The following is a 26432-nucleotide window of genomic DNA, read 5'->3' as shown; positions in this document are numbered from 1 at the left end:
ACACATCAAAATGCACCAGACGTTTTGTGGTGTGAACCAGCTCTTATGCAGCTGAGAACAGACGGAATGTGATCACTTATAAACAAAGGGAAGAAAGGGGTATTTATAATGTTTTTTTCATATGAATACACAAATGTTCTGCCTTTCATTTCAATTTTAACCTATAGTTGAAAGACAGCCACAGCATGGGCGTCCATGTACATCCTCCTGTGCATAAGCTGCCTGCATGGCCCTGTGGGGCACGTGTGTCTTGCTCTGTGATCAGCGAGTCAATGAGACTTGGCTGATCACAGATCAGAGTAAGGGGCAGATCCCGGCTCCTTACCATGCGATCAGCTGTCAGCCAATGATAGCTGATCACGTGATGAAAACAGAACCTGTACACTCCAGACCCACTGCTGCTAAGCAGTGCCCACCAGTGCCACCTACCAGTGCATATCAGCACTGCTAAGCAGTGCCCACCAGTGGCACCCATCAATGCCCACCAGTGCCACCTATGAGTGCTCCCAATCAGTGCACATCAGTGCCTCATCATCAGTGCCACCTATCAGTGCTGCCTATCAGTGTCACCTACCAGTACCCATCAGTGCCAACTTTCAGCGCTTTTCAGTGCCACCTATCAGTGCAGCCTCATCAGTGCGGTAGTTCCCACCAGTGCCACCTCAACAGTAAACATAAGTGCGGCCTTATCAGTGCCTATCAGTGCTGACTATCGGTGCCCATCAGTGCAGCCTCATCACCGCACATCAATGAAGGAGAAAAATTACCTGTTTGCAAAATTTTATAACAAACTATGAAAAATGTTTAGTTTTTTTTTTTTTGGTCTTTTTTCGTTTGTTTAGCAAAAAATAAAAACCCCAGTAGTGATTAAATACCACTAAAAGATAAATCTATTTGTGTGAAAAAATGATAAAAATGTCATATGGGTACAGTATAGCATTTGTCATTCAAAGTGTGACAGCGCTGAAAGCTGAAAATTGGCCCCTGGGCAGGAAGGGTGTTTAAGTCCCCACTGTCCAGTAAGCCAGTAGTTAAACCGAACGGATTGTTTTACAAGGTGATTCTTTACAACCACTTTAAATGGTTATAAGCTGTACCAATGTAACTATGCAAAAATATTGATACCTGGTTTAACAGTTTTAATTACTGAATTAGGTCTATCATGAACAAATCAAAAAACATAACTGCTTCTTCTATTAAATATGACAACTGATACTAAATGTAAAGATTATAGAATTTGTCTCTCTTTCAGTGAATGGAGGATTTGCACAGTATAATTTGAAGAAGAGCATGATGGGAATTGAAGGAATGACCAGTGAGATCCTGGAGGGCAGAGAGAGCTTTTTATGCCAGGTTGGGAATTCTGCAACTTTTGGTGACCATATGAGCAGCTACGAGGGTGCTGCCACTACGGAGTATGTTGACAACAGGTAATATATATACATTCTGATAAGGATTCCTCTCCAACATGTGCTACAAATAATTCATTATAGAATATGCATACATATATAAACTTGTGAACACAAACCTGGAAAATTTAGACTGAGCATACAGTATGTGTAGAAAATACAAAGGGGTCTATGAATAAAAAAAATTGCAGTATGGATGTTGTATGTGTGTCTTAAGCTGGCCATACATGGATTTAAATGTGGCTTGTTTAGCAGGGACCAGACAAATTTTGATCCATGTATGGGGACGGTGGTTGTACAGAAGATCAAATACTGTAGCTGCTGACTTTTAAAAATCGGGTAGTTACCAATGCCTGAAGTTCAGGGCTGTCTTCCTGCAACTGGTTCTTCTTGCTGCTGGCCCCCGCTGGCATCTTGAATATGGAAGTCGGTTGTGACTTCCTGAGGAACTACAGCCAGATCCCCGCTGTGCATGCGAGAGCTGGCAGGGTACAGCAGGGGGCATTATCCTTGCCTAGGCACCTCACCTAGGCGAGGGTAGTGCTAAAAATGGGTACTTACCTCCCAACCCCCCCCCTCCCCCCTGTAAATTAGTCACAGGCTGGGAGGAAGAAGGGAACCAGCAGAACTTCTCTTTTTAAATGAAGTTCCTCTTTAAGTTATGACTTAATTGCTGCTCCACTACTGCCAAGCTGGTTTGGATTCCAGAGGCATTCCATTTGGTGTTACCTTTGAGATATAATTTTATATCCCTCAGATACTTGCTGAATATCAGGATTGATTTAGTTTCATACTCTCATCCTTTTTTGGGGAATTGTTCAATCTTCAATAGGTTTTTAGCAGTAATATCCCTATCTCAGTGAACCCTATCTTGAAATCCAATGGGCCTGATGTCCTATTATTAGAATACTTTTCTGTGCCTCTCTACATGTTTAGGAAATTCTAATTTTGACGACCCTGTACAACTAATAGGCACCAGGTGGTGGGGACCTCTTATCCCTCAGTGGCTGGGGAGGTTGGGCGCTCTGGTGGAGGGGCCGCCCTTGTTTACCGCTGGGGAGGTTGGGCGCTCTGGTGGAGGGGCCCCCCTTGTTTACCGCTGGGGAGGTTGGGCGCTCTGGTGGAGGGGCCCCCCTTGTTTACCGCTCCTCTTGTGATCTACAGCAGCAAAGGATAAACCTTCCCTTTTAAAGTATTGATGCAGTTTCATATGCAATTTCTCTCACCTTACCGGATAACTATCTTTTGACATTTAATTGCCCCTAAAGAAGAAAAGATTTAAATTTGTTAAAATTCGAAACGCATTGGGATAATATTGTCTTCATCAAACCAGATGTGTTGATTGATCTAATGGTGATCTGTTATGTTAACTGCCTCTCTCCTTATATTGTATTTTGTTATGGAACATATTTTTAACCTTTTTTCAGTAAAATATATATTTTTTATATACCATTGAAGTGATTGATGCCCTAAAAAGTCCCAAGTAGAGGGTACTTTTTGTTTGGCTCTTTAAGTTATGACTATATGTTCATCAGCCCTATCTAGGGAGGGTATAATGTCGATTTGTAATGGTGTATTTCAGGAAGATACCATTTTATGGCCACTTCATATAACTGACGATCATAGAAGATAATCATATTAGAAACAATATATTGATCATTTGTGGCACCTGTGTGAATGATTAAGACATCTCTGTGGCCTATTTTTTATACATAGATCCCTAAGCATCAGTAAGTCTAAATATACAGGTAAAGTGGTATGCAGATCATAACTTTTGCTGTAAAAGTCAAGCTTGGCTCCATTCATTTCCTCCTCCCGATGACTATTCCAGTTTAAAAGTGCATTCTGAATGACCACTAGGAAGACATAAGATGAGTAAGGTCAACATTTTAAAGGACAAGTAAATAACTTCAGCTACCTGTATCTCTGGGTGTAAGATCTTACTGTGACTTCTGCTCATGCACCTTTTCATGATATGTTTTGAATTTGCAGAGTTTGTAACGGTTCTTTTTACTTTTGCCTACCTTCATCTGCACCGAGATCTTCACAAATGTCAGTCATTAAGCTACAATGCCTTGAAAAAGTATTCATACCTGTGAAATTCTCCACATTTTGTCATGTTACAACCAAAAATGTAAATGTATTTTGTTGAGATTTTATGTGATAGATCAACACAAAATGGCACACAATTGTGAAGGGATAAGAAAATTATAAATTTTTTTCAACATTTTTTACAAATAAATATATGAAAAGTGTGGCGTGGGTTTGTACAAAGCCCCCCAGATGTCAATACTTGTTGAACCACCTTTAACTGCAATTACAGCTGCAAGTCTTTTTGGGTATGTCTCTACCATCAGGGAAGTTGTTCAGAGTTGATGGGAAGATGGATGGAGCCAAATACAGGGCAATCATAGAAGAAAACCTGTTAGAATCTGCAAAAGACTTGAGACTGGGGCGGAGGTTCACCTTCCAGCAGGACAACAACCCTAAACATACAGCCAGAGCTACAATGGAATGGTTTAGATCAAAGCATATTCATGTGTTAGAATGGCCCAGTCAAAGTCCAGACCTAAATCCAATTGAAAATCTTTGACAAGACTTGATCATTGCTGTTCACAGATGCTCTTGATCCAATCTGACAGAGCTTGAGCTATTTTGCAATGAAGAATGGGCAAAAATTTCACTCTCTAGATGTGTAAAGCTGGTAGAGACATCCCCAAAAAGACCTGCAGCTATAATTTCAGTGAAAGGTGGTTCTACAAAGCATTGACTCGGGGGGGGGGGGGGGGGGGCTCTGAATACAAATGCACCACACACTTTTCATTTGTAAACCATTTATCATTTTTCTTTCACTTCACAATTATGTGCCACTTTATTTTGGTCTATTTCATAAAATCCCAATGAAATAGATTTACGTTTTTGGTTTTAACATGACAAAATGGAAAAAATGTCAAGGGGTGTGAATACTTTTTCAAGGCACTATAAAACCAGCAAAAAGAGTTTTGGCTTCAGATATACTTTATTGTTAGTTTGAAGAGGTGCTCTGACTTGTGCAGTGTACATATTCTTGCAAATAAAACTGGTAGACAAGGCCAAAGTGCCGGCCGGGGCTTTTTGCAGGTTCACACTCAATGGTTGTGTGATAAGGACAGAGTAGCTGATGAGTTAGCATCATTGAGGATTGGTGCCAGTTGGTGTGTAGTTGGGGTTATGGGATTGTCCAGTTAATATCTCAGTACCAAAAAATGAGTGTAATTACAGAGCCTTATCTTCTGTCAGTGAGGGCAATTATAAAACAAAAGTAATTAGGAGGCTGAGTATAAAGCATAGGTTATAGGTCAGCCCGGATACTCGTTACCATATTGTGCTTCCCATAATGAGGGGATGAGAGATGCTCGTACATCAGAAATTCAACCTCTTTCTCCATCTCATCCCTCATGCTTTTCCCAGGACGAAGAGACACATTGAACAGGAGCAAGTTCATTGTCCTAGTCTCATGGCCTCGTCTTAGTCTCAGCAGTCAGGTTCCACATCAAAGACAAAATAATACTGTATAGATCTACCTGTACTGGATGGTGTGATGTAGATGGAAGCAACAGTAAGTGTGTTAGTAAGAGCCTCGCTACATTAGGATTTATTCAGGAGGACTGTAATACGAATATTGCATTGTGTGCTGCGTAGTTGTGAAATTGTAAACTTTATTTTTAGGTGATGCTCTTTGTCTAGATTTGAAGGGCTTTGTTTTTTTTATGATTTACATCTCTGAGATGGTTGTGACTTTTTTTGTAGTCTGACCATGCAAGTGGAGCTTTATGATCTCAGCTGCATTTTTTTTAGTTTTGCTTATTTCCATTACACAAGTTTTATTGGAAATCCGTATTAGAGATAAGATAATAGTAAACAATAAAGTAATAGAAAAGGTGCATAATTGTGAAGAAGTGAGTTTGAGTTGGTAATATTAAGCAAAGTGATATTTGGGTCAATTTCAGCAGAGACTGTAAAGATGTATTGCTAGAATAAGATGTTGGTATTAGAATCATGATAGATGCAACAAATAGTAATTACAGCAGAAGCTATGAAAATGTGTTGATGAGTAAAGATAACCAGGGATGTAATAATAATACATACAAAATTGTTAAGTAGCCATTCCAGGGAGGTAATATTAATTCTAATACTATGAGAATAATACTGATAAGGAGAATTCTAAGAATGTAAAAATAATAATAGCTACAATATTAGCATTTACTTATTACAGATCCATGCACACTGGGCTTAAAAAACACCAGTTCCTTTGCCAAAAAAACGCTAATATAAAGCATTTTTGTACATAGTTTAGAAGGAGTTTAGGAGAGTTTCACGTTTTTTTCCGCCAGAAAGCTCCAATCAAAAACGTAAACCAGAAGGTTTTTTTTTCCTGCCTCTAAATGTTAAGCTCAAAATATACCTGAAATCATCATATTGTGCATGGACACATAGGGGGATATTTACTAAAGGAAAATCCACTTTGCACTGCAAGTGCACTTAATAATAATAATAATACATTTTATTTATAATGCACTTTCCATCAAAACACCTCAAAGTGCTATACAGTTACAATAAAAAAAAAAAAAAAAACTTAATTCAAAAACATTTGCTAAAAAGAAAAGTCTTCAATCCCTTTTTAAAATTTTCAGTAGACTGAAAAACCCTCAAACTATCAGGCAAAGCATTCCACAAACGTGGGGCAACAACACAAAAAGCCCTATCTCCCATGGTTTTTAACCACTTGCTTACTGGGCACTTAAACCCCCCTCAGTCCCAGACCAATTTTCAGCTTTCAGTGCTCTCACATTTTGAATGACAATTACTCAGTCATGCAACACTGTAACCAAATGATTTTTTTGTCATTTTCTTCATACCAATAGAGCTTTCTTTTGGTGGTATTTGATCACCTCTCGGTTTTTTATTTTCTGCGCTATAAATGAAAAAAGTCCGAAAATTTTGAAAAAAAATGAATTTTTCTTCGTTTCTGTGACAAAATTTATCAAATTAGCAATTTTTCTTCATAAATTTTGGCCACAATTTATACTACTACACATCTTTGGTAAAAATAACCCAAATTTTTGCATATTATATGATCTGTGTGAAATTTATAGAGTCTACAAGCTATGGTGCAAATCATAAAGATTTGCAAAAAAAGATCACATCTGATGTACTAAGGCCTATCTCCATTCTTGAGACCCTAACAAGCCAGGAAAGTACAAATGCCCCCCAAATGACCCCTTTTTGGAAAGTAGACATTCCAATGTATTTAGTAAGAGGCATGGTTAGTTATTTTAAGTTGTCATTTTTTCCCATAATTCTTTGCAAAATTACGATTTTTTTTTTTTTTTTCACACCCCAAAATACATTCTCCTACTCCTCCTGAGTATAACGATACCACATGTGTGAGACTTTTACACAGCCTGACCACATACAGAGGCCTAATTTTGAAGTAGCACCTTCAGGCATTCTAGGAGCATAAATTACACATTTCATTTCTCAACCACCTATTACAGTTTTGAAGGCCCTGGAACACCAGGGCAATGGAAACGTCCAGAAAATGACCCCATTTTGGAAAGCTAACACCCCAACGTATAATCTATGAGGCATAATGAGTCTTTTCAATGGTTCATTTTTTTCCAGAAGTTTTCGGAAAATGTGGAAAAAAATGAAAACGCATTTTTTTTTACACAAAGTTGTCCGTTTATAAGATATTTCCAACGCATAGCATTTACATAGCAAAAATAACACCCCAAAATACGTTCTACTACTCCTCCTGAGTATAACGACACCAAATGTGTGAGACTTTTACACAGCCTGACCACATACAGAGGCCTAATTTTGAAGTAGCACCTTCAGGCATTCTAAGAGCATAAATTACACATTTCATTTCTCAACCACCTATTACAGTTTTGAAGGCCCTGGAACACCAGGGCAATGGAAACGTCCAGAAAATGACCCCATTTTGGAAAGCTAACACCCCAACGTATAATCTATGAGGCATAATGAGTCTTTTCAATGGTTCATTTTTTTCCAGAAGTTTTCGGAAAATGTGGAAAAAAATGAAAACGCATTTTTTTTTTAACATAAAGTTGTCCGTTTATAAGATATTTCCAACGCATAGCATTTACATAGCAAAAATAACACCCCAAAATACGTTCTACTACTCCTCCTGAGTATAACAATACCACATGTGTGAGACTTTTACACAGCCTGACCACATACAGAGGCCTAATTTTGAAGTAGCACCTTCAGGCGTTCTAGGAGCATAAATTACACATTTCATTTCTCAACCACCTATTACAGTTTTGAAGGCCCTGGAACACCAGGGCAATGGAAACGTCCAGAAAATGACCCCATTTTGGAAATCTAACACCCCAACGTATAATCTATAAGGCATGATGAGTCTTTTCAATGGTTCATTTTTTTCCAGAAGTTTTCGGAAAATGTGGAAAAAAATGAAAACGCATTTTTTTTTACACAAAGTTGTCCGTTTATAAGATATTTCCAACGCATAGCATTTACATAGCAAAAATAACACCCCAAAATACGTTCTACTACTCCTCCTGAGTATAACGATACCACATGTGTGAGACTTTTACACAGCCTGGCCAAATACAGAGGCGCAACATGCAAGAAACACTGTCGGCGTTCCAGGGACACATAGCCTGCACATACCAGGAATTACACCCCCAAATACATTATGCTGAGCAAAGGGTAAAGAAAAGATTACCTGTGGTTTTAGAAGCGCAGTTGTCCACAGGAGGATATCACTGGTCCAGGCAGCAGGCAGGGACTTGGTCAGCAACAGCGAACACAGTTTTTCAGGCAGCAGGCAGGGATACTGTACATATTACAGTCCAGGGTTAGTGCAGAGATGTCAGCAGTGCCAAAAATATTGGTCCTGGTAGTAGGCAGGTCCTTGTGGTGTGGTCAGTGCGGCATGATGGCAGTAAGTCCTACAGGCAGCAGACAGAAGTAGAGCCTCGTTCAGGACAGAATGGGGATAGGGGTAGAGGCTTCTCCCTCCCAAATCTCTTTGAAGCCTCCGAGTCTCCAGACCCTAATCTAGGAATAAGAAAACAAAGAAAATTGTTTTCTTCTTCTAGAAAAACTATACTGGAGCCCCTCACATATGTGAGACCCCGTGTTGAATCCCACTAGTCCAGTTGCAGAATACAAGATCAGTCCAAGAGGCAGGCAAATATCGTGGTCAAACAGTCCAAGGTCAGTTCCAGATCAGGCAGAGATATATACAGAATCGTTAGACAGAAGCATGGTCGAATAACAGTCCAGGGTCAGTTCCAGATCAGGCAGAGGTATGTACAGAATCGTTAGGCAGAAGCGTGGTCGAATAACAGTCCAGGGTCAGTTCCAGATCAGGCAGTGGTATGTACAGAATCGGCAGGCATAAGAGTGGTCAAATAACAAGCCAGGGTCAGTTACAAAGCAGGCAGTGGCATAAGGGGTGTGAAGGTGTATGAAGGCAGGAACTGAGGATTATGTTTACCATACTTCACAAAAAATGTATTGAAGTATGGTAACGCCGAAAACAGTCGCCTATGCAGAGGCCTGGTTGGGAAGGACATTGTGCACAATAATAAGATGTGTCTCTTCTGACTCCTGCTTTGGTACACATCTTACATCTTTTTTGGCGTCTTTTGCCTGTTGGTGTGGAGGGGAATTTTATCCGGAAAGTGGCGCTCGGAGAGTCGACTAACAACGTCTGATCTGATATTTTCTGGTGGGCCGTTTGGGAAAATAAGGGCTGTGAAAACTTCCTCCTGGTAGCCAAAGAAACGTTTGGGGTTTTGGGTGGCGTTGCTGTAAATTACATATGAATTGTAAATGGCCAATTGAAAAAAATAAATTGCTACTTTTTTGTACCAATGATATGTCCGTCTTGAGACCAGATATGGTTCCATCATTTGGTCGTTGAAGTCGACTCCTCCCATGAACAAATTAAACTCGGAAATACATTTGGGTTTCTTTACGGGGCCATTCCTTCTGGGGATTTCCACGAAGGTATCGTTGTGGATAGAAGACAACATATACACATCCCTTCTGTCCCTCCACTTCACTGCCAGAACCTCCTTGTTTCTTAGACTTGCGGTTTCTCCTTTCCGCAGCTTCTTGTTCACCAGACTTTGAGGAAAGCCCTTCCGATTCTTTTTTACAGTGCCACATGCTGGCGTCTTCTTCCGGTGAAGGTTGTGGAACAGGGGCAGAGATGTGTAGAAGTTATCTACATAGAGGTGGTAGCCTTTATCCAGTAGGGGGTATATGAGGTCCCAAACAATTTTTCCGCTGGATCCCAAGTAGTCCGGACAATTAGGGGGCTGCAGCTGGGTGTCCTTCCCTTCGTACACCATGAATGAATATGTGTACCCTGTGGCTCGGTCACATAATTTGTAGACCTTCACCCCATAGCGGGCCCTTTTGCTGGGCATAAACTGCTTCATCCTAAGCCTGCCACTAAATTTAATAAGGGACTCATCCACACATATGTGTTGGTCCGGGGTAAACAATTTGGGGAATATTTCAGAAAAATAATTTAGTATTGGTCGAATTTTGTAAAGGCGGTCATAATTTGGATCATTTCGTGGAAGGCATTGGGAATTGTCACTGAAATGTAAGAACCTCAGGATCATCTGATATCTGGTTCTGGGCATTACCGCGGAGAAGAGCGGTGAGTGGTGGAGGGGGTGGGTTGACCAGTAGGTACGTAATTGTTTTTTTTTGTTGAGTCCCATATTAAATGTGAGGCCTAAAAAAAGCTTGAACTCCTCCACCGTTAGGTCTCTCCATTCGTAGGGACGGGCATAATAGGAGGTCGGATTTTGAAAAATAAATTGTTGTGCATACAGGTTGCACTGGGCCAGAATTGACGCCAACATGTCCTCCGTAAAAATTAAATTAAAAAAATCGATGGGGCTAAAATTCTCCGTGTCCACCTGGACTCCTGGCTGGGCGGTGAAAGGGGGAACATTGGCCTCTCCTGAATTAGGAGGAAGCCACAAGGGGTTCTGAAGGGCATAGGGAAGGCCAGCATGGCTCCTAACCCTTTGGGGCTGAGATGACACCCCACTGGTACTTGGCCTTTCTTGCTGGGGCACTGCGGTGCTGGTGGACGGCATTGCGGTGCTGGTGGACGGCACTGCGGTGCTGGTGGACGGCACTGCCTCACTAGAACGCCTTCGCTTGATGGGCCGGATATCTTCCTCCTCGGATTCATCAGTCAGTGTTTCACTGCTGAGGACTGGCTCATAAGTTACGTCGGCTTCAGAATCCGAATCCGAAAAGGAATCGTAAGAGGAGAGCTCCCCGTTGCTCTCGTCGGCCGCGGAAATAATTTGGTACGCCTCCTCAGCGGAAAAGACGCGTTTAGCCATTGTAGCACTGATGGGCACTGATGAGGTGGCACAGATGGGCGCTTTTGAGGTGGCACAGATGGGCGCTTTTGAGGTGGCACAAATGGACACTGATGGGTCGGCACAGATGTGCACTGATTTATTGCACAGATGTGCAGATTTATTGCATGGATGTGCACTGATGAGGCGGCAGATGGGCACTGCTGAGGTGGCAGATGGGCACTGCTGAGGCGGCACAGATGGGCACTGCTGAGGCGGCACAGATGGGCACTGCTGAGGCGGCAGATGGGCACTGATGGGTCGGCACAGATGTGCACTGATTTATTGCACGGATGTGCACTGATTTATTGCATGGATGTGCACTGATGAGGCGGCAGATGGGCACTGCTGAGGCGGCAGATGGGCACTGCTGAGGCGGTAGATGGGCACTGCTGAGGCGGCAGAGATGGGCACTGCTGAGGCGGCACAGATGGGCACTGATAGGTCGGCAGATGGGCACTGATAGGTCGGCACAGATGTGCACTGATTTATTGCACGGATGTGCACTGATAAGGCAGCAGATGGGCACAGATGGGCACTGCTGAGGCGGCACAGATGGGCACTGCTGAGGCGGCACAGATGGGCACTGCTGAGGTGGCACAGATGGGCACTGCTTAGGCGGCACAGATGGGCACTGCTGAGGCACAGATGGGCACCGATTGGCACTGGCGGGCACTGGCGGGCACTGGCGGTGCACAGATGGGCACTGGCGGGCACTGGCGGGCACTGGTGGTGCACAGATGGAGCACTGGCGGTGCACAGGTGGGCACTGGCGGTGCACAGGTGGGCACAGGTGGGCACAGGTGGCCACAGGTGGGCACAGGTGGGCACAGGTGGGGTAGATCTGGGCACTGACAGGGTAGATCTGGGCACTGGCAGGGTAGATCTGGGCACTGGCAGGGTAGATCTGGGCACTGGCAGGGTTTTTGAGTTTTACTGGCACTTTTTATTTGTAACTGACTGGCAGAGAAGCTGACTCACGGTTCGCTGTCTCCTCACACGCTATCGCTGTGTGAGGAGACACATTCGGCAATGGGTGATGATCTCATTTGTTTACATTTGAGATCATCACCAATTGGAGGAGGCGATCGCGCTGTAAACGGCCGCTGTGATTGGCCGTTTACAGCGATCTGTGATTGGCTGTGTCCAGCGGACACGGCCAACACAGATTTTCCCCGATGCGCGCTCCCGGGAGCGCGCGGGGAACTCTTAAAGGGGACGACGTCAATAGACGTAGTCCCGGAAATTGAGATCCGTGCTGTAGCCGTCATTTTACTATAGCGCGGATCTCAAGTGGTTAATCTAGTTTTTGGAATCTCTAGACAATTCAAATTAGTTGAGCGTAGGGAACGAGGTAAATTTTGTAATCTTAGAAGTTCCTTAAGATAACTTGGAAGTAAAGTCCCTGTAGATCCGAGGGGGACATACAAGGAAAATAAAAAACAGCATTTTAGCCTGCACATGATTGGACCCAGCCCAACCCCAGAAAAACAACCGCCCCCCATAAACCCCCTAATCCATAACCCATAAGGACATGCATGAGTGAGTTTGGGGTGGAGGAACTTGGCTGGCCTGCACTCAACCCAATAGAACACCTTTGGGATGAATTAGAGCAGAGACTGTGAGTCAGGCCTTCTCGTCCAACATCAGTGCCTGACCTCACAAATTTACTTCTGGGAGAATGGTCAAACATTCCCATAGACACACTCCTAAACCTTTTGGACAGCCTTCCGGAAGAGTTGAAGCTGTTATAGCTGCAAGGGGGGCAACACAATACGGAACCCTATGGACTAAGACTGGGATGCCATTAAAGTTCATGTGCGTGTAAAGGCAGGTGTCCCAATACTTTTGAAAATATAGTATATGTAATAACAGGAACGGAATGATTAAGTTATATCAGCTTTTCTCAATGAGGGTTCCATGGAACCCTAGTGTTCTTCCAGTGGTTGCTTGGAGTTCCTTGAGCTGTGAGCAGTGGTGGCTCTTGATGTTTCACCGACACTGACCATCAATGTTCGAGTGAAATTGTCCACTGGCATCCGATGTAAAGGTTCACTTCTACACTAATCAGCAATATACCACTGAGGCTGGGTTTACACTGGATGTCGATGCGGCTCCAGCAGGGGTCCGGTGCATCCTGGTTCATCGTTTCAGGTCTGATTTCAGCTCCAATTTTGGGCTGAATTAGGACCTGAAACGGACCAAAAGACACACTCCTGGGCAAATTCCCACCAGAGCCGCAGCGGAGATATCTGAACCAGCTCCATAGAGAGCCGGTCACATTCTCCTGATATTGCGAATTGGATGTGGGTATTCCGCATCCAATACACATCCAATTCACAATAGTGTGAACCCAGCCTAAGATAAGAGGGCACTTCTCCCCTGGCCTCTAGTGTAAGAAGACCTACAATTTCTGACAATTATTAAAGTGTAGCTAAACCCAGTAGTATGCAAATAGTCCCTCTAACCCCCCCCCCCCCCCCCAACAGTGCTCACAGCTTATAAATCTTTTCACATTAATATACTGCCACTATACACCTTTTTTGCTTATCTGTATACCACGGGCACATGATTAACTGCACAGTTTGTCCAGTCCAAAGTTTTCAGGTAGGAGGAGATTTACACTACAGCCTGTATACACGCCCACATGTGTGATGTCAATATCATGTGACCTGAACAGTTCAACTGAAACAGGAAATGTTCTCTCCAGCAATAGAGACTAAACTGAACATGTGCAGGATGGCTACCCTCACTGTATTATATGGCCTTGCAGGAGGGAAGGCTCTGTCCATACAGTGTCAAAAGAGCCTTTTTACACAATGCAGAGGATTAACCCCTTAAGTTCCACAGTCAGTATACCAAGCATGCTAATCTGCATATACAAACAGATTTTATTGTTGTGGGTTTAGTAACACTTTAATATTCATTTCTTTTTAGGATTATTGATGAAAATAACTTATTCATGTACAACAAGGGGTGTAAAAGATAACTAAACCCATACATTTTCAGCAGATACCTGTTATCTTCCTAGAAATGCTGTTTACTTGTCACTTTCTGTAGGATATGCTAAAGAATATAGCTAACTACCAATTGCACTGCATCCCATGTAATGGAGATGAAGAGATATGCTCATATTTATATTATATATCAGGAGAGCAATTTAGGGTAACAGCCATGGCTCCCTCCATAGATACAGTGAAGGGGTGACATAGCCACCCAGAGACAGAAGGTGTGTTTTTTTTTTGCAGAATTATGAGGTGAGAATAAAGCGAAAGAAGTTTGAAAAAAATAAAACAATTGCAGCTACCACACCAAGCACTAGTAATCTGCAATATATTACATTTTTGGGCGTAGATAACACTTTAAATATATTCGTTATAGCACATTATTTATTATTCTGTTTATTCCTGTATCTACAATTTACTCATCACTCCAATATATTGTGAACTGTAGATATAACTTTTTGCAGGGGTTCCCTAGGAGCTGAAAATCATTTTAAGGGTTTGTCAAGGGAAAAATACGTTGGGAAAGGTTGTGTTATATAGTAGCCAAATCTTTTGGTGAGCTTTTTTTTTTTTTACGGTCATTCTCTGTCTTCTTTCCCTGCAGGTCTGCACGGCTCCACACCTCTGTGTGCTTGAATGGGACGCACTCTGCCAGCCGCATCAAGCAGGAGGGTCTCTGTGACTTCTCACACCTCTCTTCACCCTCTCGCTTGTCTGGCATCTCAGAGCTAAGGGCGGCTCTCATTTCTGACAACAATCTTCCACAAAATAGACTTAAAAACCGTCTGTCATCATACTTTTTAGACTCGGTGCACAGTACCTTTCCAGGCTCTGAGACAGGCAGCGGCAATTCCCCATCTGCCCGCTTCCAATCTGCAGGGAGAAGTGGATGCTCCCGTGATAGCGTTGAAATTGTGGGAATTATTCATTCTTCAAACACCTCTCTGCCCTCCTATATGAACAAGGTTTGTGTATCACCCACAAGGGTGCTCTTTAGTTCTGGAAGTGTCCCTATTAGCAGCCCACCGAAAGCTTCACTGCCAGAAGGTCTTTGTGGGTCGCCATCTTCTGCTTTGGGTATCCTTTCTAGTTCTGATGAGGGTGAACTAAAACCCCCAGAAAAGGTACACATACCCTGCTCAGGGGTCACCGCCAACCTCCAACTCAACACCACCCCAAATGACTGTAGTAAGCTCAGCTTCCTAAAGCAAGAACCAGAGGATAGCTATCAGCAGGGGCTTCTATCACCCCTCCATCTTCCCTCAGCAATGTCCCCTAAGACACTAACCAATGAACAGGACAAGCTTGGAACAGAAGGTATACAACTGTGTCGTTGGATAGACTGTAGTGCTTTGTATGAACAGCAGGAGGAACTGGTGAGACACATTGAAAAGACACATATTGACCAGCGTACAGGAGAAGATTTCACATGCTTCTGGGCTGGCTGTGTAAGACGATTTAAGCCTTTCAATGCTCGTTACAAGTTGCTCATTCATATGAGAGTTCACTCTGGAGAGAAGCCAAACAAGTGCATGGTGAGTACACATATCTTCCAAAAAATATACCGTATATACTCGAGTATAGGCCGACCCGAATATAAGCCGAGGCCCCCAATTTACCCCCAAAAAAACTGGCAAACTTATTGACTCGTGTATAAGCCGAGGGTAAGACATGCCTGTCCATCCCTGTGTGTGTGTCCGTCCATCCCTGTGTGTCCGTCCATCCCTGTGTGTCCGTCCATCCCTGTGTGTCCGTCCATCCCTGTGTGTGTGTGTCTCCATCCATCCATCCATCCCTGTGTGTGTGTGTGTATCCGTGTGTGTGTGTGTGTGTGTGTGTGTGTGTGTGTGTGTGTGTGTGTGTGTGTGTGTGTCCAGCCTACCTGTGTCCTGAGCCTTTGTCCCGAGCCTCCGTCCCGTGCCGAGCCTCCTTGCCTCCGTGCCTCGCCGCCGTGCCTCGCCGCCGTGCCTCGCCGCCGTGCCTTGCCTCCGGTCCCGTCCCGTCCCGTCCCGTGCCGTGCCGTCCTGTGCCTTGCCTCCGTCCCGTGCCCTCTTCGTTCGTCGGCGGCCATTGTAAAATTCAAAAGCTGCGCCGCCGCCTTCGCCTGTGATAGGCGGAACACTGAATTTCCCAGCAGCCTGTGTTCCGCCTATCACAGACGTCGTATCATCCTCGTCCGTAGTACGAGGATGATACGAAGTCCGTGATAGGCGGAACACAGGCTGCTGGGAAATTCAGTGTTCCGCCTATCACAGGCGAAGGGGGAGCCGGAGGCGCGGCTTTTGAATCAGAATGGCCGCTGTCTGTCTGCTCGACACGCTGATCGAGCGGGCAGACAGCGATGACTCGAGTATAAGCCGAGGGGGGCACTTTCAGCCTCAAAAAAGAGGCTGAAAATCTCGGCTTATACTCGAGTATATACGGTACTTTAAATTAAATGTAGACCCTAAATGAATGAAATTTTGTTTGCTAAAGCATTCTGTATCATAAACAATTGTCATTCTGTTTCATAAAATGAAATGTTTTATCTACTTTCACACTTTGTTGCATCTAAAATACTGCTGATCTCCTGCAACCTCTTCTTGTCTACATACACTCCTCCAGCTGCCACATGTTTTTTGTTAGGGTAGGCTTCCTGATGGTGACAACAGCAATACTTTGGAGAGCAGTTATCAACAATGTGGGAGATCACTTTTATTTTGTACTAAGCCCCGCTTGTGGGTCAGGATACATGTAAAAGGGAGGTAGGGTCAGATTGAGCCACATAGGTGTATTTGGGGAGATAGCAGTTCACAGCTAGCCTTTACAGGTTAAGCCCACTTTCCAGGCTTTGAGACTGGTGGGCATGGAACGGGTCAAGAAAAAGGGGACTGCAGGATTCACTGGAATGCAAGATTTTGGAAGGCCTCCAGGGAATGTACTACTGCCGCCTCCAGGACCGTAGAGGAATTAGACATATCAGGGCACAGCCACTACTGGGCCTTCATCAGTTGTGAAGCTAAGAAATATTTATGGAAGTCAGGAATCCTTCTCTAGAAGTTGTACATATCAACGGGGTCAGTTTGCATCTGGGGGGACAAGAGCCCCCCAAAAAGGAGTAAAAAAGTTGGTGAAGTTGTGTAAAAAAGGATTTTGGTAACCACTGTGGAGAGTGTTGAAAAAGGTAACTGAATTTCAGAAGGATTTTCATTTTTATCAGAATGATGTGGCCTAGTAGGGACAGGGGCAAGTTCTCCCATGCTTTCAACTGTGCCTTGGCAGTTTGATACACCAGAAGAAGATTAAAGGGGTTGTAAAGGTTCATGTTAGGATGCATTAAGGTAAAAAAACACCTGGCAGTCACCGGACCCCCCAGCCCCCCCCCCCATTTTACTTACCTGAGCCCCTTCATCTTCTTCGGTGGGGACGTGCCGTCCTTCGAGTCCCGGCTTTGATTGGATAGATTGATAGCAGTGTAGCCATTGGCTCCTGCTGCTGTCAATCAAATCCAATGACCCAGGGGCAGGGCCGAGTCATACATTCGGCTTCTATGGACGCCAAATGAATGACTCGGGAGCACGCCCACAAGGTAACCCCCTCAGGAGAGCACTTCTCCTAGGGCAGGGATATGCAATTAGCAGACCTCCAGCTGTTGCAGAACTACAAGTCCCATGAGGCATTGCAAGACTCTGACAGCCTCAAGCATGACACCCAGAGGCAGAGGCATGATGAGACTTGTAGTTTTGCAACAGCTGGAGGTCCGCTAATTGCAGATCTCTGTCCTAGGGGGTTATCTAATGCAGGGAGGAGCCACGAGAGCCGCCAAGGGAACTCAGAGGAGGATGTTTGGGGCCACTCTGTTCAAAACGAGCTGCACAGTGGAGGTAAGTATGACATGTTTGTTATTTAAAAAAAAAAAAAGCTTTAGTATCATTTCATGGTTAATATAGTCAGACGACTGCCGAGAAACAAGCATTCCCAGGTATTTGAATTTATCAACCCATTGTAATTGTAATGTAGATGGGGCCGATTGACAGGCCTTAAGGTCTATTGGAAACAGCAGTGACTTGGACTAATTAACTTTAAGATACTTGATGGGTATTTAGAATATGAAGAGCTCTGGTCAGTGAAGAGCACACATTGTTAAGTAACAGCAGTGGTGTAGTGGGTAGCACTCTCACCTAGCAGTAAAAGGGGGTCGCTGGTTCTAATCCCAACCACAACACTACCTGCTTGGAGTTTGCATATTCTCCCTGTGCCTGCATGGGTTTCCTCCCACACTCCAAAGACATGCTGGTAGGTTAATTGGCTTCTGTCCAAAAATTGGCCATAGTATGTGATTGTGAGTTGGCGATCTTAGATTGTGGGCTCCTTGAGGATAGAGACTGATGTATGTGTGGAGCACTGCGTAAATTGACTGCATTATATGGGTACCTTAAATAAATAATACGTAAATAGGTGAGCATCTTAATGAGACACAATGTACATGGATAGTGACAATTGTTGACATGCACCATACTTAGGACTGGTGTCTTTATTCAACCTTGCTAACTATGTAACAGCAGAAGGTCACCTGCATACAGGACCACCTCTCCTCCAGCCAGGCAATCCATAGGCCTTTAATATCCAGAGAGACAAATAAAGCCTAAGCCATTGGTTCCATGGCTATAGCAAATAGGGCTGGAGAGAGAAGGTAGCACTGCTGGGTACCCCTGTGTAAGGTAAACGATTACTCCCCAGTCTAATAACAACAGTAGGGCATTTTAATTATGGCAGTAAATAGTCTTTAGTACAATTGACGGCAGAAGATATCCTTCCAAATGACAGACATATTATGTGTTTTAATAGACAGAGGAATTTAGGCAACTTGAAAACAGGAAATAAATGAGACATTTATATTGTAAAGAAGCTGTCTTATAAAATGCCAGATAATCCTTTTATGATAGTCCTACAAAGTGATCCGAAGGTAAGCCCGGTGGTTACAGCACATCCTTCCATCTGCTGGCAATTATGTCCCTCCTCCCCATCATCTGTCTGCACAAGGATTCCCTTGCTGGTCCGTAGCATCCAGATCCCTCCTCTCATCTCCCCCTAAAAATTACTATAAGCCGGGGTCTGCTCTATGGCCTGCTTGAGACATTCGGTAGTAAGAGGAAGTTCTAATCTCCCTGCAATATCCTGTTATGTTTCATACTTAGTGTGTGTTGTTTTAGTTTTATTGCATTGGAGGTTTATCTGCATAATAATCAGAAAAAGGTCCAAGTATAATAATGAGGCAATGCCTTCTAGACCTTCACGTTTGAAGATTAATTTTCCTGCTTTCTTAGATTCAATGTTCCAGACAAATGGAATTTTGATTGTCTGAGACAGCAGAAATAAGTGAACCTAAAATGCTTGTGTATGGAAATGGAGTAACATCCATTGCCCTGGCAGTGCATGCTGCAACATTCAGCTTTCTAATCTATGAATGAAGAGTGGATGTTGTTATTCGTATGGACTGTTGTGTTAGAATTACATAGTTACTTTGTGAAGTAGCAATCCATAGACATGAAAATCCAGGGCCCAATAATACCAGAAAGCAAATGGTATGCTCTGTGTAACTTTCGCCTGCTGGTGTGCGCTGTGAAGTGGCGGTGAAATAGTACAACACATTGCACAGTTTACCTTTATTCTTTTAACTTTATTAAAATATCACACTATGAGATCTTATTTAACTTTATGCATCAGATCACACTGTGCTGCGGTGCAGTGCATCGCAAAGCACTGTGCTGTGTAAAAATGGATCCTGTCCTACTTTTCTTTCACATACACCAATGAAGTGCATTGAACTGAAACAGTTATGCCCTGTGCACACGGTTGGACATTCCGACCACAAAATCCGTCTGATTTTTTCCGACGGATTTTGGCTGAAACTTGTGTTGCATACACATGGTCAGACAAAGTTGTCGGAAGATCTGATAGTTCGGAAGGAGGTGACGTTAGTTGCATACGATGGGACCACATAGAGGCTAGTAGCCAATAGCTTTGGTCTCGTAATTTATCGTAATTTATTCTGAGCATGTGTGGAACTTTGTCTGACGGAATTCTTTACAAACGATCAGAAAAAGTCTGATCAGATTTTGTTGCCTGAAAATTTTAGATCCGACTCTCAAACTTTTTCCATCGGAATTTACGACGGAAAAAGTCTGATAGAGCCCACACATGATCGGATTTTCCGACAACATAATCCGATCGGACCCTTTCCGTCTTTAGCCTGAGTTAAAAATGTCACAGCCACATAGCAAAGCATCACAGCCTTGGCATGGGTATCACCCTGTCCAGCTTTATGGTTGGATTCGAGGGTGTGGCCAGGGGTGGTGAAACTGCGCCTCAGCTGCCTGTTTATACTGCCTCCTGGACCACTCGCATGAAAGAGCTAGTGCAGGATTTATAAGGGGGCAAAAAGGGCCATTGACCTGGGCCCCCTGACAGAAGGGGCCTCCCATGCAAGAAAATATAAAATAAATAATAATAAAATAATATAAAAATATATAATAATAATATAATAAATAAATAATAAAACGTTAATTTCTATTTTTTATTAAATTTATTTTAGGAAATAATATTTTGTTGGCCATCATCTGTAAACATTTTTACACTGGACTGGTATATATTTAAAAAATATATATTTTGGCAGCTCACGTAAACCACACATAGAGCGCTATGACTGTGTGTGTGTGCATGCGTGCATGCTTGACCTCAGAATTACATTCCGTCATGAATTTTGAAAATGTGTGACTGTCATTGAAACTATAAACCAAATTTGTGTACGAGGGGTCCCCAGAATCTGAAGAGCCCCAGGCCTTCCAAGGTCTAAATCTGGACCTAGAAAGAGCTCTTTGAGCTTGTTTCTTTACGTATGAGCTATAATCCTTACAGTGTGTGTTCAGCAGGAACCAGACAAAATCCCTACCCTGTATGGCCAGCTTTACTCATGCAGTGAGGTTGTTACAGAGGAACTCCAGCTGTTTGCAGACAAATTCAAAGTCAACAGCCAGCTACAAATACTGTAGCTGCTGACTTTTTTCTAAACAGGTTCTCACCAGCCCAGGGATTCAGCGTTGTCATCACCTGGACCGGTTCTTTGCCAGTCTTCTTGTCCCTGGCACCTCCATCTTGAATATAGAAAGCCTGTTGAGACTTTACGTCTTATAGCCGTCTCCCCACTGCACATGCATAAGTCATGCTGCGCTTTGTCAATGGTCTCCCAGTCATGTCACAGGTCCCAGGAGGTTGTGGGCAGGGCAGTGGGGGGCTGAAGTGGGAGCGGGTACCCAGTTAAATATAGGTACCTTCCCTTGAAAAAAATGAATGATTTTAATTCACAGCAGAGGGGGAGAACAAGTAAAATTAGCTAAACTTCACATTTTATGGGAAGTTCTGCTTTAAAGTGGAAGTAAGCTCTTATTTTTTACTTGAACCTACAGGCAAGACTATAATAAGGCTTACCTGTAGGTACAGCGAATATCTCTTAAACCTGCACGGCTTGGGGAGATATTCACATTGCAGCCGGTGACATCACTGGCACAGGCACTCTGAAGGGATGGTATACCTGTGCTGTCCCTTCAGAGCTCTGTGCTGCTGTCTGTGACCCCCACGCACAGACACAGAAGTGACGTCATTGCGGCACAGCAATTTCGACAGCCGGAGGATGCAAGCCTGGAAAGAAGACTGGGTGAAGATAGAAGCGCCTTTCAGCGGTGACAGTGCGGCGCTGGAAGGCTTAATTCTAAGCTAAGTGTTTCATAATGTGCTAGTATGCGATGCATACTAGCAAATTATGCCTCTTCCTTGCAAGGTTTAAAAGAAAAAAATAGATGCAGTTTACTACCGCTTTAAGTTATTTAGTGCCTTCGGCTTGTTAACTTCTGGGGCTGTGAGAAGTCTGAGCCCAGCTCTGAGACTAGTCTTTCTAAGACAGCATTTGCTGGGAATAGTACCCTTGGCTGCCCTGTGGCTTTGTCTGGAGTTGGATAGAAAATGAAAGGGACCATCTGTTTAGTTGTCTTTTGGCAGTCTTTTCCTTAATATAATTTTTTTTTCTGGAAAATATGTTGAATTTACTTTTAATAATTTTTACATGATTAATTTGTTTTTCTCAGTGCCAGCATTATAAATAATATAGATAAGGCGTTGAAAATAAAAAGTAGAGATCACAGAACATATACATATAATAAATAACATGTGTAGCATGCCCAACAGCACATACTGTGCTAAGAGCTCATTGCGTACATAATAACGCATTGCACATTAGCCATAAATACTGATCACTCATGGTTCAGAGAATGAAAATAGAATCCAAATGTAACATTGTCTCAGCTTTCCTAACTGTAAATCTCACCTTGGCCTGCAAATAATTACTACCTTGTGCTGTGTGGAATGACTACATCTGGAGGGTACCAGCCCCTACAGCTCAAAATATATTGCCTTTGGGAGTCCTCTCCAAGTCATGGACTTTATAAGAGGACCGGGGATGAAAGGGGGGGGTTGACTTAACAGTGATGTAATGACAGCACACGCACAAACTGCATTGGACACTATGTACACACTGCTGCAGTTACAAGCTACTGTGAACCCGTTGCACAATACATTTGCGTGTTAACTACCGCCAGTCCGTGTCATTTACTGGAGTAATAAATTTAAAACTTCAACCGCGTATATTAAGAGGTTTTTCAGTAACATTTACTGAAAGCGGAAATCCACCCCAGACTACCTTTGAATAGAATGTGAAAGGCTTGAGTCCCTTGGCAGGACTTAATTTCTAACTGTTACGCGTTTGGGGAGATTCTTTCCCCCAATTTATGTCCTGAGGTGATAGCCCAGGATCAACATTTTCTGACTTCCCTCAATGAAGTGCAAATCAAATTAGATAAAGGAACATCAGTCTTTTAGGAACACGGCTATTGATTACTTCCTGCATTTTAGCCCAACTTTTTTTTAACACTTTGGATGGCTTATGGATAGAATAGAAACTCTGTTAGATTTTTTTTTTTTTTTTTTATTGCTTTCTGAGGCCTGGTTGGGGATATTTTTCCTCCCATCTGGACAGGAGTTAAGGAAACATCTCCAAAAGAGACAGAGCAAAGAAAGCTGTAGTCTTCACCTACTCTGTTTTTTTTTTGGGGGGATCAGATCTGATCCTGGGGCCCTTTACTCCCACCATGTGACCCTTTATTATGGTCTTTCAGTGGGCCACCTTCCTGCTGTCTTAGGGTCCCCCCACTGTGGCGTCAAACCAGAGCCCATTCGCAATTGCGCCCTGGTAGTTTCCCCATTGGTGTCAGTAGTTTTTTTATTTTTGTTATATTATTTTATAATTTTTTACAATTTAAAGCGGTAGTAAAGCTTACTTGTTCATTTTCACCTGCAAGTAAGCCTATAATAAGGCTTACCTTATGTCCCATCCCCAGCCCATAATAAGGCTCTGTCCCATCCCCCTGCAGCAGGGGGCTGGGTCAAAATGATGACCCCTGCGACCTCTGTACATATGCCCCTGCATAAAAGCAATTCATTGGTGGTCTATTGCAAAAAGTAATGTTCAGTAATGTTCAGAATGCCACCATTACAGACAGCTAAAAAAGATAAATTGGTGTCATGCTTTTAGATTTGTCAAGTGGTGTTGGCCCAGGAAATATACAGGCACCATCGGATAGGAGGACAATCTACCACAGGTGAAGGAACCGCTAGCAACCTCTGGAAGAATAGTTGCACAGAACCCTGGTTGAAAATGGCTCTTTTAGAGGTTTCTCAGGAGAAGGAAGGCTGTGATCATTTCTGAATAATTTCTGAGTGACTCTGTCACAAGAGTTTTCAATGCAGGAGGCCAGCTTCTAAATCATTGTCCTTTCTAGGACAGACAGCCTACAAATATAGTTTACAAGAGAGAAGGTGATCTGCCAGCACAATACCAACAAGGGTAATTATGGTAAACTCAGCTCCCCCATAACTACAGAAAAGCATCTGAAATGTAAGCAGCAATATTGTTCATTATTTTTATAGGTTATGCTTTTTTAATGGCATTACTAAACAAATATGAAGTACAGTGGATATAAAATGTCTACACACCCCTGTTAAAATGTCAGGTTTCTGTGATTTAAAAAATGAGACAAAGAGAAATAATTTCAGAACTTTTTCCACCTTTAGGCTGGGTTCACACTATTGTGAATTGGATGTGGATTTCACTGCATCCAATTCATATAGCAGGAGATTGTGACCTGGCTCTCTATGGAGCCAGTTCACACATCTCCGCAGCGTTTCCGGTGCAAATTGCACAGGAGTCCTGTGTGTCTTTTGATCCGTTTCAGGTATGAATTCAGCCCAAGATTCGACCTGAAATTGGACCTGATACGGGGAATGGGGACGCACCAGACTTCTGCTATGAGCCGCTGTGTTCTGTAGTGTGAACTCAGCCTTAGTATGAACTATATACTGTAGAACTCAATTGAAAAACAAACTGAATTTTTTTTAGGGGGGAGGGGAGTAAAAATAAAAAACTTAAATAATGTGGTTGCATAAGTGTGCACACCCTCTTATAACTGGGGATGTAGCTGTGTTCAGAATTAAGCAATTACATTTAAACCCATGTTAAATAGGAGTCAGTACACACCTGCCATCATTTAAATGCCTCTGATTAACCCCAAATAAAATTCAGCTGTTCTAGCAGGTTTTTCCTGACATTTTATTAGTCGCTTCCTACAGCAAAAGCCATGGTCCGTAGAGAGCTTCATAAGCATCAGAGAGATCTCACTGTTAAAAGGTATCAGCCAAGAGAAAGGTACAAAAGAATTTCCAAGGCATTAGACATACCATGGAACACAGTGAAGACAGTCATCATCAAGTGGAGAAAATATGGCACAACAGTGACATTACCAAGAACTGGACGTCCCTCCAAAATTGATGAAAAGACAAGAAGAAAACTGGTCAGGGAGGCTGTCAAGAGGCCTACAACAACATTAAAGGAGCTGCAGGAATATCTGGCAAGTACTGGCTGTGGTGGTACATGTGACAACAATCTCCCTTGTTCTTCATATGTTTGGGCTATGGGGTAGAGTCGCAAAATGGAATCCTTTGCTTTTGAAGAAAAACATCCAAGCTCGGCTAAATTTTGCAAAAACACATCTGAAGTCTCCCAAAAGCATGTGGGAAAACATGTTATGGTCTGATGAAACCAAGGTTGAACTTTTTGGCCATAATTCCAAAAGATATGTTTGGCACAAAAACAACACTGCACATCACCAAAAGAACACCATACCCACAGTGAAGCATGGTGGTGGCAGCATCATGCTTTTGGGTGTTTTTTGTTCAGCTGGAACAGAGGCCTTAGTCAAGGTAGAGGGAATTATGAACAGTTCCAAATACCAGTCAATATTGGCACAAAACCTTCAGGCTTCTGCAAGAAAGCTGAACATGAAGATGAACTTTATCTTTCAGCATGAGAATGATCCAAAGCATGCATCCAAATCAACAAAGGAATGGCTTCGCTAGAAAAAGATTAAAGTTTTGGAATGGCCCAGCCAGAGCCCAGACCTGAATCTGATTGAAAATCTGTGGGGTGATCTGAAGTGGGCTGTGCACAGGGGATGCCCTCGCAATCTGACAGATTTGGAGTGTTTTTACAAAGAAGAGCGGGCAAATATTGCCAAGTCAAGATGTGCCGTGCTGATAGACTCATACCCAAAAAGACTGAGTGCTGGAATAAAATCAAAAGGTGCTTCAAAGTATTAGTTTAAGGGTGTGCACACTTATGCAACCATATTATTTTAGTTATTTATTTTTACTTACATCCACCTAAAAGATTTCAGTTTGTTGTTCAACTGAGTTGTACAGTTTATAGGTCACATTATAGGTGGAATAATTTCTGAAATGGTTTCTTTGTCTCATTTTTTTAATCACAGAAACCTGACATTTTAACCGGGGTGTGTAGACGTTTTATATCCATATATAGGTGGTATCCCAGTTTAGCTGCACAAGTTGAAATTTGCTTTAAAGAAATGGTTACACTTCAATTACATTAGCGTGTTCTACGTTTGGAAATAGATCACTTGAAAGGGTCATGATTTCTTACCCACCACAACACAAGCAGGATGGTGTACTGTGTGTTTGGAAATAAATTAGGCAAGTAATAAGGATTTAATAGTTTTCTTTGGGAAATTAGATAAATACTCCAAACCTTTGGGGAAAACAATATAACTATATACAGTATATGTGCTATTTGTATTTGTAATTTCTAGGATTCTATGGATTCCTTAAAGTGTATCGAAATCCAAATTTTTTACGTTTTTTTTTTTTATTATTATTAAAAGAAAATGTAAATTGGGGGTACAAAACAGGGGAGAGAGGGTTAAAGGGAACAAGAGGGGTAATAGGTTAATGAACAACGAGCACCCACATGATAACAACATATGCAAGTATTAAGAAAGATAATAACAGTGTCCAGTTCAAAAGGTAAAAATATATAAGAAATTCTGAATAAAGTATGTATACACTGGTATGATGTGATATTTTCCATGGACCTATAAAACAAAGTCCTCATTTAAATTTGGAATTTAAGTGCAATGCAGGTATATACA

General features: G+C 42.7%; 1 protein-coding gene across 1 annotated transcript in view; it reads left to right on the top strand.

Annotated features, from left to right (window-relative positions):
- GLIS1 (GLIS family zinc finger 1) overlaps positions 1–26432 on the top strand; it is a 213351-nt gene that overhangs the window by 126370 nt on the left and 60549 nt on the right. Inside the window, exons 3-4 of the mRNA XM_077453321.1 lie at positions 1253–1430; positions 14450–15380. Of these exons, the coding sequence (XP_077309447.1) occupies positions 1253–1430; positions 14450–15380 (1109 nt within the window). The remainder of the gene's footprint in view (positions 1–1252; positions 1431–14449; positions 15381–26432) is intronic.

This window comes from Lithobates pipiens, unplaced genomic scaffold, assembly GCF_037356315.1.
Source record: "Lithobates pipiens isolate NorthernLeopardFrog02 unplaced genomic scaffold, aLitPip1_a1.2 Scaffold_23, whole genome shotgun sequence".
Taxonomy (NCBI): domain Eukaryota; kingdom Metazoa; phylum Chordata; class Amphibia; order Anura; family Ranidae; genus Lithobates; species Lithobates pipiens.
The sequence above is the reverse complement of the archived record's forward strand: the minus strand, read 5'-3'. Positions and strand labels throughout refer to the sequence as shown.